Here is a 14,827-nt window from a genome sequence, read left to right on the forward strand (position 1 = left end):
AGTGGCCCTGGTGAGATGTGCCAGGCTGTTTCTTTTGCAGAAAGCAAGAACAATATCTTAAGGCTAATTAACTCTAAGCCTCCTCTGTTTTCCTTACAGGAGGGTGCCAACAAACTTGAAGAAAATGTTTACTATTTTGGTAGAACAGTTGAAGCACTGCTGGCGAGGTTTGGCAAGGTAGCTGACTGATGATCTATCTGCAGGTCGGACTGCCTGCTTATGCATCGAATACTCTGGCCAGCGATGAGGCTAGAGAAAGTTAACTTGGTTGAATCAAGTGGTCACTGGGATTGGTTTCAGATGGTAGACGGCCAAGCGCTAGTGGAATAGTCTGTGCTGCTGAGACTCAAGCTCAAATGATCGGTGTATAAATTGTCCTTTCTTTTCCAAAATGAGATTACTGGCCATTTGCATAATCCACATGTATGGAATGGGCTGACACCCATGTGCCACCATTGCGCAAGTGTAACAGTTGGTTTCCTGTTTGCTGCTTCCAACTCTGCCTCTTAAGACCCTAGGTGTGCTGAATCCTTTGCTCAGCATCACCTCATTCCTGAGTGCCTCAAAAAACCAGGTGCTGTGCCACATTGTTTAAAGTTGTGACAGTAATGACCCAGCAGCAGCCTTGAGACTAGCTAGTTGCCTAGCTGTTCTGGCCAAGGAACAATTTATGGCCCAATAAGTCAAAAACTTATTGTTGTGAGTCATTTCATTTACTAGTGTACCCTTCAAGGGGGAAAGGTAGACCAGGAAAAAGGAGCACAATTGTTTGGAATTTCCTGGTGTTCCTGATCCATCTGGCAAAATACCGTGCTAGGTGTTTCTCTGTCAGATGGCAAACTTACTTGGTTGTAGCATTTCTACCTGCAGTTGCATTGTTGGTTAATCTCTCATATGAAAGGCAATTCTTACCATATTGCAATTGTGTTGGACCCAGTTCCTTTTTACTGGAGGCCGATGGCTCCAAATGTCCACGCTTTGGCCCACCCGTAATGCCTCAGACAGCTTTTGCAACTGGGAGGTACACTTGCAGGATTTCCAGTCAGCCCTTCCAATTTACCACCCAAAGCGAAGGGAACAATGAAGCAGTAATTAGCCTGGTTTTTAGAAATAAGACTGGGACCCCGTGACCTGCTCCTGGTGTTTACGTAATTGCTTCCCCAAGGTCAAGTCAATGTAGGGCATACACTTTTCTACTTATGATTTGTCTGCATAACCGATCCCTTGGAAGTAAGTTTTGCCCTTCCTTCTCAGAGTGCTATTTTGCCATAAGAGTTTAGGGTCCTTGTAATAAGTCTGGCAGACTTCCTCTTGGAAGTGAGCACACAGCCTGAGTGGATAAGGAGTGATTTGATTTACACAACAGTTTTTTACAGCTCTTTTTCTAGTAGAGGTAAAGACTAAAGGCTAGAGGGCCCAGTGAATGATAAAGATAAATCAAGGCTTTGCAATGAGATTTTCTCCTCTGTCTCCTTAGAAGTGAAATTGCAATCAGATAGGAACAAATTTAAACCTGGATTGTGCAGAAATCACAGTGGAATTGTCTTCTCTAGAGACTTTCATTTAATTCCTGTTTAAAGGAGCCAATCAAAAGCAAGTGTTCTGAGTCAGAGGACATGGGTTCTAATCCCAGTTTTGCCACTTGTCTGCTGTGTGACCCTGGGCAAGTCACTTAGCTTCTCTGTGCCTCAATTTCTTCATCTGAAAATGTGGATTGAGTGTGAGCCCCAATTGGGGCAGGGACTGTATCCAACCTGATTATCCTATTAATAATAATAATAATTATGGTATTAAGCACTTACTGTGCATCAAGCACTAAGCCAAATTCTATGTGCCAAATTCTAAGCACTGGGGTAGGTACTAGGCAATCAGGTTGGAGCCCACATGGGGCTCACAGTCTCAGTCCCCATTTTACAGATGAGGCCACTGAGGGACAGAGAAGTTATATGATTTTCCCAAGGTCACACAGCAGACAAGTGGTGGAGCAGGGATTAGAACCCATGACCTCCGACTCCCAAGCCCGTGCTCTTGCCACTAGGCCATGCTGCACCCCAGTTAGAAAGTGCTTAACAATTGTGTGTGTGTGTGTGTGTGTGTGTGTGTGTGTATGATCATGAATGTGCTTTAATGTAAAAAGAATGTTTTTTTTTTCTGACTGTCACTAGACTATAATTGAAGAGCAGATGATTATGAAGAGATTGGCCGATGTCATCATTAACCTGTATGCAATGACAGCAGTCCTGTCCCGGGCTAGTCGCTCAATCCGGATCGGCCTGCGCAACCATGACCATGAGGTGAGCCGCTTGCTGAAGTCCACCTCAGTCACGTTCATGGTTACCTCATCTGGGTCGGAGTCACGAAGAGGATTTCATGACATTTAGAGAACAATCTTCTTGTGGAATTGAATTCAAGTAACCTTTCTTTTAATCATGATTTGAGTTTAATTAAAAAGAAACCGTACCCAAGTGATACAGCATTACTTAGTCATTTTCCGCAATCTTCCATTGTCCTCTTTCAATCCAAGGGTAGGTTTTTCATTACACCTAATTATGTATAAGGGGTGAAAATGTGTGCTAGTGTTATATCCATGCATAACAAGCGAAATGCTGAAATTTACTTTTTCTAGACCATCTTTATTAAAAATTTGAAGTGCCTTTTGACTTGAGATACTGCAGTTAAATGATAATGAAATTATTTTTTCTGTATAAACACAGAGGTATTGAAACCAGCTTTATTGCCTGTAATTCATTAAACAACACAGGAAGATCTGGGGATTTAACACAATCACCAAGTAGAACTGCTCCTCATGTTAGTCTTGCATAGTTTATAGAAAATGCTTCCTGTGAAAAACAAGACAGTATAAATCTTTTACTAGCCTACATAGTGATGGAGTTTAGTGAGTGCCAACTCTGCCTGGGAAAATATTACAGAAAAAAGTGACACAATTCCTGCCCACAAGGAGTTAACACTCTCCTCTACCCTCCCCACCACTATCCCCCAAAATCACTTGTGTAACAACACTTAAAACACTAATCAGGGCTTAAAGATTAAATAGTAACAGTGGATACTTGTCTTCATTAGTATGCATCTCATCAGTCAATCTGTAATCTGGGCCTGCCATTTTATCTTGGTTTATTAATCCTTTTTTAATTTGTTTTTGACAGATTCTGATCACCAACATTTTCTGCACAGAGGCATATTTCCAGAATCTTTATCTGCTGGCTCAATTGGGCAAATGTAAGTTAATTGGACGGTGGTTTATTTCCACAAAGAGAAACAAGACTTTTTTTTTTTTTTTTTTGAAGTGAGAGAGGCGATCAATTCTCTTGCTATACAGTCTGGGCAAACTCAATTCCACTTCCCACGCCTCCTAGTTCCTTACTTTTCCCCCTTGGAAAAAAACAAAAGTTTTGCCTCTGATCAGTTTAAACCTAAACAGAGTATTTCATTTGTATATTATTTGACCCAAACCATGCAGCTTAATTCAACTTCTTTCTGAATAATGCCAACATCTGTCTTACAAAATTATAAAAAGGTCTTAGTTCCTGGCTGGAACTACCAGAAGTACAGTATTGCTGAAATAATAATAATTATAGTATTTGTTAAGCATTTAGTATGTGCAAAGCACTATTCTAAGCACTGGGAAGGATACAAGGTGATCAGGTTGTCCCACGTGGGTCTCACAGTCTTAATCCCCCTTTTACAGATGAGATAACAGGCCCAGAGAAGTGAAATGCCTTGCCTAAGGTCACACAGCAGTCAAGTGGCAGAGCTGGGATTATTCATTCATTCAGTTGTATTTATTAAGTGTTTATTGTGTGCAGAGCACTGTACTAAGTGCTTGAGAAAGCACAGTACAACAATAAAGAGTGACAGTCCCTGCCCATCTGACTCCCAGGCCCATGCTGTATTCACTATGTCATGTTGCTTCTCAAGTTTGCTCCTCCAAGTGGCAAGAAGAGCAAAAAAAGAGCAAATCGCAAAAAAATACATTTGAATGAATGAAAAGAAGCTGGCAAGGTCCATCATGATTGATGTCACTGACCCAGCCCATAAACTTTGAAAACGTTAACCATTTTGTTTTGGCTTGGTTTAGTTATTGACTAGTAACATCCAGCAGAAGCAGCAAGTCCAGCCCTCTTGCAGTCCTTGAAAGGGCTGGTTTCCACCCTGTTCCAGGGGCATATCTTAGGAGCAGTCCTGCCTTGGATTCCATCACCCTTACAGTTCCTGGAGCAACAATCCGAACCCTCCTCCCTCCCTGCCCTCATCACCATCGTCTGGATTTATTGAAGCCTTGGGGCATATAGAAGTAAAAGAGTCCCTGCCCTCAAAGATACTAGCCACCCACATCCCACCCCCTTTCCCATCTCTCTGGCCTGTGAAGACCTAAGAGTCTGGTAGAGCTGGTTTGGACTACCCCTCCTCAGAGTGGGCTTATGGGGGAACCTAAGCCATTTGGATGGAACAAGACCGCAGGGAGGTAGTGAGCCAACCAGTCATTAAACTCATTGTTTAGTGGTGGCTCTATCTGGTAACCTTGGTGCTCAAATAATCTTTTGAGAGAGGTGGTGACGAGAGTTGTTGGCATTCTATTTTTAATTAGCAGGTTAACACATGCTAAAAGCCCCACTCTGCTGTGGTTAGGGATGACCCTCATCCATCTCTTCCATTTGAAAGAGAACATTTTTATTGTCTCAAATGATATCACATTTTAAAGTGGCTTAGCCCTCTCCACCGTTGTATGTCCAGGCAAACGTAAGAGCTCTTGTGGGGTTTCAGATAGTTCAAGTGCAGTGATGTGTGATAGGTGAGAGATGATGCTTAAAGATCTTATGCTGAATGGAGGTGTTCAAGTGCTTACTGAATTTTAATTCTATTATTTTTCTTTAGCATCTCCTGAAAATCTAGATGAACAAATTAAAAAAGTTGCAGAAGAGGTACTGGAAAAAAGAGCCTTTATTTGTTCGCATCCCCTAGAAAGGACGTGCTGAAGAGGTGGAAAAAAATAGCAACTTGATAAAATGGGATTGTCTACTGCTAAGTAAATAAGCCCACAGCTTTCAACGGGCCTGAATGTGAAAGTGTTTTATCACAAGACAAAGAAATGTAACAATCAAAAGATGTTTTTTCTTAAATTATTTAATTAAACTTTTACATTGCCTTTTCTGCCTGGTTTCTTTACAGAAAGCAAGGTGTTAAGCTACTTTGTGTTAGTATTAATGGTGTACAGATAATTAGTTAATTACACTTAAAAGAAGAAGCAGAGGAAAAACTGTGGTAAAGGGTGAGGTTCTCTAGTACCAAGGCTGCTGCAGTTTGATCAGATTTTATGAATCAAAGTGCTTACTATTGAGAATTTATCATCTTTTCTGATCTCCTTGCCTCTCTACTTTCCACCCCCTTGCTTTTCCTTAGGCAGTTAAAGGAATGGTTCACTTAAAACTTATTATACAACCTGAAATTGTAGTAATAAAATATCATAAATAACATGTCACCTCTACTAACTCACTGAAATACTAATGGGTGATAACTCCAAACTAAGGTATTAGGTAGGGGGTGGAAGGAAGAGGGGTGTAGCTCAAACTTGGATTTAATGACATCTTGATTAACAGCTGATGGTTTTTCTCAGCAGTTGCTTCCATGTGTCTCCTGGTAGAGGTCCAAGAGTCCTTCTAGCTAAAGGATTAATTAGGATGAAAAGGTAAAACCCCACCCCCTGTTCACATAGAAACTCTTTCTGCAATATTCATTGAACAGCTTTGAGCAAAAAGGGTTCAAAGAACTTTATTTTGTCCTAAACTAAACTCTTCTAAAAACTCTCTAAACTCTCCAAAAAAAATTAGTGAAAAAGTAATTCTGGTTGTGCTAAACAGCTCAGCTCTAAGGTTAGTATTTAACACACCCAGCCCCTATGTATCTTAACTTCATCCTAAACTAAACTTTCCTGCAAAAAAACCCAAAACCTGTTAGTGAAAAAGTTATTTTGGTTGTGTTATAACAGCTCAGCTCTAAAATTACCATTCAACCCACCAAGCCCCTGTATATCTACTTTGCATATTAACTAAATTGCCAGGTTTACTTTGGGCACGGGAAGGCCTTTTTAATAGCTATTCCAAACTAGACAGTCACCAGGATGACACTAATGTATCTGGAGTCAAGTCTCAGCATGCCTGGCACCGTGCCCTCAATTTACTTCCAAGCTGGGGTGCCATAATACATCACCAGAGAATGAGGGTGCCCAATGCTACTCCAGTTCCTGTCATCTACCCGAGACAGTCCCAGCCCAAACCTTTACATGCTTGGGTTGTGCGTATGATCATAGTTGAAGATCTCACTATCTCTCTAGTCCTCTACACCTTCCTTAATGGATTAAAGTTAACAGTGTAGTTTTAGTGCTAGTTGCTTGATTAAATATGAATACTATCACTCTTGTCTCATGCTGCAGTAACACCCCTCCCCTTCTGTCTGCTACCACAGGTTGGAAAAACTGTAGAACCTAGGCACTGTGGAGTGGCTGGTTACCTTGTGAGCAAAGTGTGTGCCACAGCTGAGGTACTTACCTGCCTCTATTAGTCAGAGGGGGTGTGTAATCTATCGAGACTATTCAAAATTGATGCTAGTTAAAACCCTTAATCTAGCTGAGCCTCTTTTTCACAGCCTACTCAGTACCGTCTTTAAGTATGTTTTATTTTTATCTTTACCACAGCAACCTTAGTTAGATAAAACTTGTATCACTTTGCTTGATCTGTATTACACATTTGAATCCAAAAAATCAACACCCAGGATTAAGCAAGAAGTAATTTCTTGCTACAATTTTTAGCTTTTACCATCTCACCAATGTTCTACACCATATCAGGTAAACTGTCCCAGAAGGTATAACCAATGGGGGTAAGCAGGGCAAAGCAAAATCTTCAACAGTTTCATTTTTTCTCTTGTAAGCCAAGGGCTGTTCATAACTAAGCACGCTGGAAACAAAGCAGTAGGAGAGCAGCACTTTTGATAAAAACATCATGAAGGAAGACACTTTAAAAGATACCTTTGACAAGCTGGTAAAAATTACTATAAACTTATGTGGGTACAAATAGGGTGTGGCTCTTTAGCATTTTTTAAACCTGATCCCCTCCCCCACATGTGTTTTTTGTTTTAGTTATAGTTGAACCCCCAAAGAAATTATCATTGCCAAATGGACTTAGTCAATTTACAAATAACCATCCTTGGTGAGGCCTTAATAACAAATGAATGAGAACACCAACATTTAAACCATGTAACCTGACCATGAATGATAGTAGCAGCTGGTGGTATGCTGTCAGCTGTGAGGAGTGGTGCAAGTTCTTGGGGGCAGCTGAGAACAGGGCCTAGAATATTTCCTCCTGTCCATGCAGTAGATGATTTGGGAAGTCTAGCAGGAGGGGGCCCATCATCTCTTCACCCTGTCATGTTTATCTCCTGTGGTGATGGAGAGAGAAGCAGCAACCCAGTAGGTTCCTCATTCATGTCCTTACCTCCTTCCACTTACTTTCTCTCCTCCCAGCCCCCCATTCACAGAAGAGGAAAGGCTCAGGGGAGGCACCGGCAGGCAGCGCTTCAGTCCCATGTTGGGCCTCCTGGCTGCTGCTTTATGGGGACTGTTTGGGGGCAATCACTAAGGGACCTGACCCTGACTTTTCACCAAGCCCAGGTGGTTGGGCCTTGTGCTGAGAGACCACCCCTTACCATCACAGAGAAGTGAGGAAGAGGCATGGAGCATGGGCAACACTGGGGTGGAGAAAGAGTTACTTACCCTTTCCTGCCCATGACTCCCACTTTTAACCTACCTCTCTCATTTCAGCACCCACTGAATGTGTTCTCCCTAGGGGCCAAAGACTGTCTTTTTTTTCTCTTCAGGAGTGGAAGATGGTGCTATTGGCAGAAAACTAGGCCCCAGATCAACCTTGTCCATCTCAAACACCCTCACCTGCTAGAGCTCACCCAGCACCAATACTTCTACACTCTCTACCAGCACCATTTACTCCTGCCTTAACTTCCTCTTTAAACCCTTCCCACCCCAGTGCTTCTGCCTTTCCCACCTCACACCTCTGATGATCTTGCCATCTACTTAGAATTGAAACCATTAGGAGTGAACTCCCCAAACTCTTGCCCTCACCTCCCCAGTCCCAGCCCCATTCCCTCATCCTTCCCAGCTGTATCTCAAGAGATCTGCCTGCTTTCAAGATCTACCCTCTCCACATACCCCTCTAATCCCATCCTTTCACCCCTTATTAAAACACTTGCCCTACTCCCTCCCTGACCCCCATCTTCAACAGTTCACTCTCTGATAGTTCCCTTCCTTTTTCTAACATGTCCACCTGTCTCCTATCCTAAAAAAACAACAAAAAGATACAACCCTCTCTCGACCCTACTGCACCCTCTAGCCATCATCCCATCTTTCTTTCTCCAAGCTCCTGGAACAAGTTGTTTACTCCTGCCTCTTCTCCAATTCTCTCCTCGACCCTCTACAATCCTGCTTCCACTCCAGTGAGGCCACTCTCTCCAAGGCCACCAATGACCTCTTCCTTTTCAAATCTAACACACTATTCCATCCTAATTCTCCTTGACTTCTCAGCAGCCTCTGACACTGGACCACCACCTTTTCCTGGAAATTCAATCTAACCTTTGTTTTACCCACACTGTCATCTACTGGTTCTCCTCTTTGGATGCTCCTCCTTTGTCTCTTTTCCTGGCTCCTCTGCCTCATCCCCTGTGTGTGTGTGTGTGTGTGTGGTGGGGGTCCCCTCAAGACTCAGTTCCTCAGAGAACTCATTAACTCCCACAACTTAGAGAAGCAGCGTGGCTCAGTGGAAAGAGCCCGGGCTTTGGAGTCAGAGGTCACGGGTTCAAATCCCAGCTCCGCCAACTGTTAGCTGTGTGACTTTGGGCAACTCACTTAACTTCTCTGGGCCTCAGTTACCTCATCTGTAAAATGGGGATTAAAACTGTGAGCCCCCCCGGGACAACCTAATCACCTTGTAACCTCCCCAGCGTTTAGAACAGTGCTTTGCACATAGTAAGCGCTTAACAAATACCATTATTATTATTATTATTAACTCCGACTACCATCTCTACACAAATTACTCCCAAATCTGCCTCATTTGGCCCATCCCCTCTCCTCTGCAACCTTGCATTTCCTCCTGCCTTCAGGACATCCCTACTTGGATGTCCCACCAACATCTCAAATTTAACATGTCTAAAATAGAACTCCTCATCATCCTATTCAAAACCGTCCCCTTCCCCAGACTTTCCCATCACTACACAGCACCACCATCCTCCCTGTCTCACAAGCCCACAACCTTGGTGTAATACTCGACGCCACTATTTCAACCTGCATATTCAGACTCACCAAATCCTGACAGCTTTTCCTCCACCATTCACTCCTTCCTTTCCACCCAAACTGCCGAGCACTTCTTGTTGACCTCCTACCTCTAGCCTCTCTGGTCCATAATTCACTCTGCTGCCTGGATCATTTGTCTTAAGGATTGTTTTGTGCACTTCGTCGCTCTTCAAAATCCTCCAATGGTTGCCCATTCCCCTCTGCATCGAGCAGAAACCTGACCACCAGCTTTAAGGCCCTCAATCAGCTCTTATCAGCCCCACGACTTATCCTTGCTCCTCTCCCACTACAACCCAGTCTGCACACTTCACTCCTGTAACCCTACCCCTACTTACTGTGCTTCGATCTCATCCGTCTTACTGTCAACCCCTTGGCTCACGCCCTCCCCACTGCCTTCACGGCCAAAAGACCACCACTCCCCCCCATTGTCAAAGCCCTCATCTCCTCCAGGAAGCCTTCCCTGACTAATCTCTCATCTCTCCACTCTATTTTCCCTCTGTTGTGGGCAGGGAATGTGTCTGTTTATTGTTATACTGTATTTTCCCAAGTGCTTAATACAGTGCTCTGCACACAGTAAGCGCTCAATAAATAGGAATGACTGACTGACTTGTAAGCACTCAAATTTGCATTCCTTAAGCACTCGGGTACCCACCCCAACCCCACAGCACCTATGCACATAATCTTTATTCTCGGTTGCTTCCCCTTCTTGAGGTTTATTGTAGTGTCTGTCTCTCTGTAAACTCTTGAGGTCTGGGATCGGGCCTATTAATTCTATTGTACTCTCAAGTGGTCTGCACAGAGTAAGTGCTGGAGAAATACCACTGATTGATATTTGGGGCCCAGGTGCGAAGGAGAGGCAATGCTACCACAGGCCACATTCATTCATTCAATCATATTTATTGAGCGCTTACTGTGTGTGGAGCACTGTACTAAGCGCTTGGGAAGTACAAGTTGGCAACATATATAGACAGTCCCTACCCAACAACGGGCTCACTGTCTAAAAGTGAGCTCACTGCCCGCCATCTAAAACTGAATATGTCCAAGACTGAACTCCTTATCTTCCCTCCCAAACCCTGCCCTCTCCCTGACTTTTCCATCACTGTTGACCACACTACCATCCTTCCCGTCTCGCAAGCCCGCAACCTTGGTGTCATCCTCGACTCCGCTCTCTCGTTCACCCCTCACATCCAATCCGTCACCAAAACCTGCCAGTCTCACCTCCGCAACATCACCAAGATCCGCCCTTTCCTCTCCATCCAAACTGCTACCCTGCTGGTTCAATCTCTCATCCTATCCCAACTGGATTACTGCATCAGCCTCCTCTCTGATCTCCCATCCTCCTGTCTCTCCCCACTTCAATCTATACTTCACGCTGCTTCCGGGATCATCTTTGTGCAGAAACACTCTGGGCATGTTACTCCCCTCCTCAAAAATCTCCAGTGGCTACCAGTCAACCTATGCATCAGACAAAAACTCCTCACTCTCGGCTTCAAGGCTCTCCATCACCTTGCCCCCTCCTACTCACCTCCCTTCTTTCCTTCTACAGCCCAGCCCGCACCCTCTGCTCCTCTGCCGCTAACCTCCTCACTGTGCCTCGTTCTCACCTGTCCCACCGTCGACCCCCGGCCCATGTCCTCCCCCTGGCCTGGAATGCCCTCCCTCTGCACATCTGCCAAGCTAGCTCTCTTCCTCCCTTCAAAGCCCTACTGAGAGCTCACCCCCTCCAGGAGGCCTTCCCAAACTGAGCCCCCTCCTTCCTCTCCCCCCTTCCCCCTCCCCCCACCCTACCTCCTTCCCCTCCCCACAGCACCTGTATATATGTCTGTATAGATTTATTACTCTATTTTACTTGTACATATTTACTATTCTATTTATTTTACTTTGTTAATATGTGTTGTTTTGTTGTCTGTCTCCCCCTTCTAGACTGTGACTAGTCTAGACTACTAGACTTCTAGACTACTGGGTAGGGACCATCTCTATATGTTACCAACTTGCACTTCCCAAGCGCTTAGTACAGTGCTCTGCACACAGTAAGCACTCAATAAATACGACTGAATGAATGAATAGAAGGGGGAGACAGACAATAAAACAAAACAAACAACACATCTATTTCCTCTCTCCTCACTGCCCCCACCAGAGGTTCTGTGCAAGTGGAGAGACAGCTGCCTGCTCAGGCTTGGACTACCTAATACAAAGGCACCTGCCACTACAAGACACAATCAATCACTGGTGTTTCTTGAGCATTTACTGTTCATTCAATTCATTCTATCGTATTTACTGAGCACTTACTGTGTGCAAAGCACTGTGCTAGGCACTTGGGAGAGTACAAAATAACAATGAATAGACACATTATGGACAGAGCACTGAACCAAAGGCTTGGGATAACCCAATTAAGTAGACACTGATCCCTGCCCTCAAGGAACTTACAGGTGGGAGGAAGTAATAAGAGTATAAAGATAGTATAAAGCACCCCGGGGGATGTGAGAACTCGAGTGCTTAGGCGACAACATAAGTGCTAAGAAGGCAGTATGGGTGGAAATAGGGAAGCAGTAGTTGTCTAGGGGAAAGATCCAAGGGCCTGGAAGTCAGAAGACCTGGGTTCTAATTCCTGCTCCACCACAATTTGTCTGCTGTGTGACCCTGGGCAAGCCACTTCTGTTAACCTCAGTTACCTCATCTATAAAATGGGGGTCAAATAATAATAATAATAATAATAATAATAATAATAATAATAATGATGATAGTATTTGTTAAGCACTTACTATGTGACAGGCACTGAACTAAGCGCTGGGGTGGATACAGCCAACTCGAGTTGGACACAGTCCTTGTCCCATGTGGGGTTCACTGTATCAATCCTCATTTTTTACAGATAAGGTAAATGAGGCACTTCTCTGGGTAGACAAGTGGCAGAGGCGGAATTAGAACTCGTGACCTCTGACTCCCAGACCCGTGCTCTGAGAAGCAGCGTGGCTTGGTGGAAAAAGCACGGACTTGGGAGTCAGACGATGTGGGTTCTAATCCCAGCTCTGCAACTTGTCCGCTGTGTGACCTTGGGCAAACCACTTAACTTCTCTGTGTCTCAGTTACCTCATCTGTAAAATGGGGATTAAGACTGTGAGCCCAACGTGGGACAACCTGATTACCTTGTATCTACCCCAGCACTTAGAACAGTGCTCGGCATGTAGTAAGCACTTAAAAAATACCATAATTATTCTCCTAGACTGTGAGCCCCTTGTTGGGTAGGGGTCGTCTCTATATGTTGCCGATTTGTACTTCCCAAGCGCTTAGTACAGTGCTCTGCACACAGTAAGCGCTCAATAAATACGATTGAATGAATGAATGCTCTATGCCATGCTGCTTCTCTAAATCTCCCTCCAATTTAGACTGTGAGTCCTATGTGCAACAGGGACTGTGTCCAACCTGACCATCTTGTATCTTCCCCAACACTTGGAACGTGCTTGAATGCACAGTAAGCGCTTAAAAAATACTATAAGCTTGGTAAGGGCAGAGAATGTGTCTACCAACTCTGTTATACTATTCTATTGTAGTCTGCAAGTACTTAGTACAGTGGTCTGCACACAGTGAGCGCGCAATAAATACTATTGATTGATTTTTTAAAAATACAGTGCAAAGATGAGAGATCAATCTGGGAGGGCCACTTGGAGGAGGTTTGTTTATCAAGAGTCAATTTTTTAAAATCAAGTTTTGCCTCTAGAAAATAAGCCTAGAAATGGCAGGCTCTATCTCCATTAGTTGTTTTGTACAAGAACTAGTCCTGGCTACACTTTAGTATTAAAAGCACTTTAAAGCATTCCACCACTTTGCCCCTTCCTACCTCACCTCGCCACTCTCCTTCTACAACCCAGCCCACACACTTTGCTCCTCTAATGCTAACCTTCTCCCTGGGCCTCAATCTCCCCGGACTCCTAGCCCACGTCCTGCCTCTGGCCTGAAACGCCCTCCCTCCTCAAATTACAATTACTCTCCCCCACTTAAAAGCCTTATTGAAGGCACATCTCCTCCAAGAGGCCTTCCCAGACTAAGCCCCCCCCTCCGCACCTTCCTCTTCTCCCATTCCCTTCTGTGCTCCCTTTGTTCTTCCCCCGCTCCCAGCCCCACAGCACTTATGTACATATCTGTAATTTATTTATTTGTATTGATGCCTGTCTCACCCATTTCTAGACTGTAAGCTCATTGTGGGCAGGGAATGTCTGTTTATTCTTGTATTGTACCCTCCCAAGTGCTTAGTATAGTGATCTGCACACAGTAAGTGCTCAATAAGTACGACTGAATGAACAAATGAATGAATATTAACTGATGGTAATGGTGAATGATTTTGACCGGGATTGTCCGAATAGCAACAGCAGCCAGAAGGTTTTCTATGTGGGTCACCAGATCTGGTGTCTCTAAGAGCCTTCAATGAGCCTTGGGGCAGGTTATAAACCTGGAAGGTGCTCCTTCCCTCTTTCCTGCCTCTGTTTCAGTCACTCCTCACCACAGATGAGGCCATGCATGGAATAGGGAGGAAGGGACAATGGACCCCCGAGGTGGGTTGGATCGCAAGGTAGCTAACCCTGTCCTCAAAGACTTACTTGGAATCTCCTGTGTGCCCTTCATGTGTCTTCTGTTCTGTGTTCTGCTGGGACACTGTACTTTCATTACACTTGGAACCTTGGTTGGTCAGCTTGCTTAGAGAAGAGCCACTTGCACAGCTTCTCCTTATTTCCTCTGTCTCCTTGCCTCCTGAACGGTCAAGCGGTTCGTATTCATCTGACAGAGGTTGGTTGGCCTTAGGAAAAACAAGGAATTTAATGCAGTAACCAAATCAAATCATCAATAGCTGGTTAGTTGGAGCAGTCTTCAAACGCTCTCCTCCACAATGATGCTGCTATGCCAAAGATAGTTGGGAGAGGCAGAGGCTATCCATCACGTCCAACCTTTAGTAATGTTAAAAACCAAACCAAATACATGAAATGCACCCCCCACCCCCCAACCCCTTGCCAATGTGCTGAATAGCTCCCAGCCCCAACCCCAAATACTTTCCTTCAGTAGGTGGTGGATGGGAGTGGAGTCTAATTTCCAGTCTTGGAAATGGATGGATCATTGATGAACACTGATGCAATTTGATGCAGGAATAGCACTAGTTTACAGAAACTAAACTGACCAGGTACAGAACTGTACATACGTCTCCTTCTTTAAGTATTTCTTTTAGGGCACTTCAATTTCAGAAGTGCAGTATTTTACCCACTCATTTTATTGCACCTAATTCAGAATATATGTCCAAAGTTAATAGATAATGACTCCCTTGGGAAAATCTTCAATCAGTCAAGTGACCTACAGTTGCAAGAATCTGTATCCAACTCAGGCCGATCCGCTCCTGATTTCTAGTGGCTCCAGACCCACAGACCCAGCAGGGGTAAACAGGATGGGGAACAAATCCCTTCCAGCACCACTCCC

General features: G+C 44.3%; 2 protein-coding genes across 8 annotated transcripts in view; one reads left to right on the forward strand and one right to left on the reverse strand.

The window, feature by feature from the left end:
- The window catches only part of ACAD9 (acyl-CoA dehydrogenase family member 9), a 55,197-nt gene extending 50,033 nt beyond the window's left edge, over positions 1–5,164 (forward strand). For both annotated transcript variants that reach the window (XM_038740826.1, XM_038740827.1), the window contains 4 exons: positions 100–177; positions 2,166–2,294; positions 3,165–3,237; positions 4,894–5,164. In XM_038740826.1, coding sequence (XP_038596754.1) covers positions 100–177; positions 2,166–2,294; positions 3,165–3,237; positions 4,894–4,994 — 381 coding nt within the window. In that variant the 3' untranslated portion in view covers positions 4,995–5,164. The remainder of the gene's footprint in view (positions 1–99; positions 178–2,165; positions 2,295–3,164; positions 3,238–4,893) is intronic.
- CFAP92 (cilia and flagella associated protein 92 (putative)) overlaps positions 2,599–14,827 on the reverse strand; it is an 84,071-nt gene continuing 71,842 nt past the window's right edge. For 5 of the 6 annotated variants that reach the window (XM_038740824.1, XM_038740822.1, XM_038740821.1 and 2 more), the window contains 2 exons: positions 13,963–14,159; positions 2,599–2,840 (listed from right to left, as the gene is read on the reverse strand). In XM_038740824.1, coding sequence (XP_038596752.1) covers positions 2,825–2,840; positions 13,963–14,159 — 213 coding nt within the window. In that variant the 3' untranslated portion in view covers positions 2,599–2,824. Of the gene's footprint in view, positions 2,841–5,157; positions 7,450–13,962; positions 14,160–14,827 lie in introns of those variants that run through there. The other variant, XM_038740823.1, reaches the window with a different exon arrangement.

This window comes from Tachyglossus aculeatus, chromosome X1, assembly GCF_015852505.1.
Source record: "Tachyglossus aculeatus isolate mTacAcu1 chromosome X1, mTacAcu1.pri, whole genome shotgun sequence".
NCBI classification, from domain to species: domain Eukaryota; kingdom Metazoa; phylum Chordata; class Mammalia; order Monotremata; family Tachyglossidae; genus Tachyglossus; species Tachyglossus aculeatus.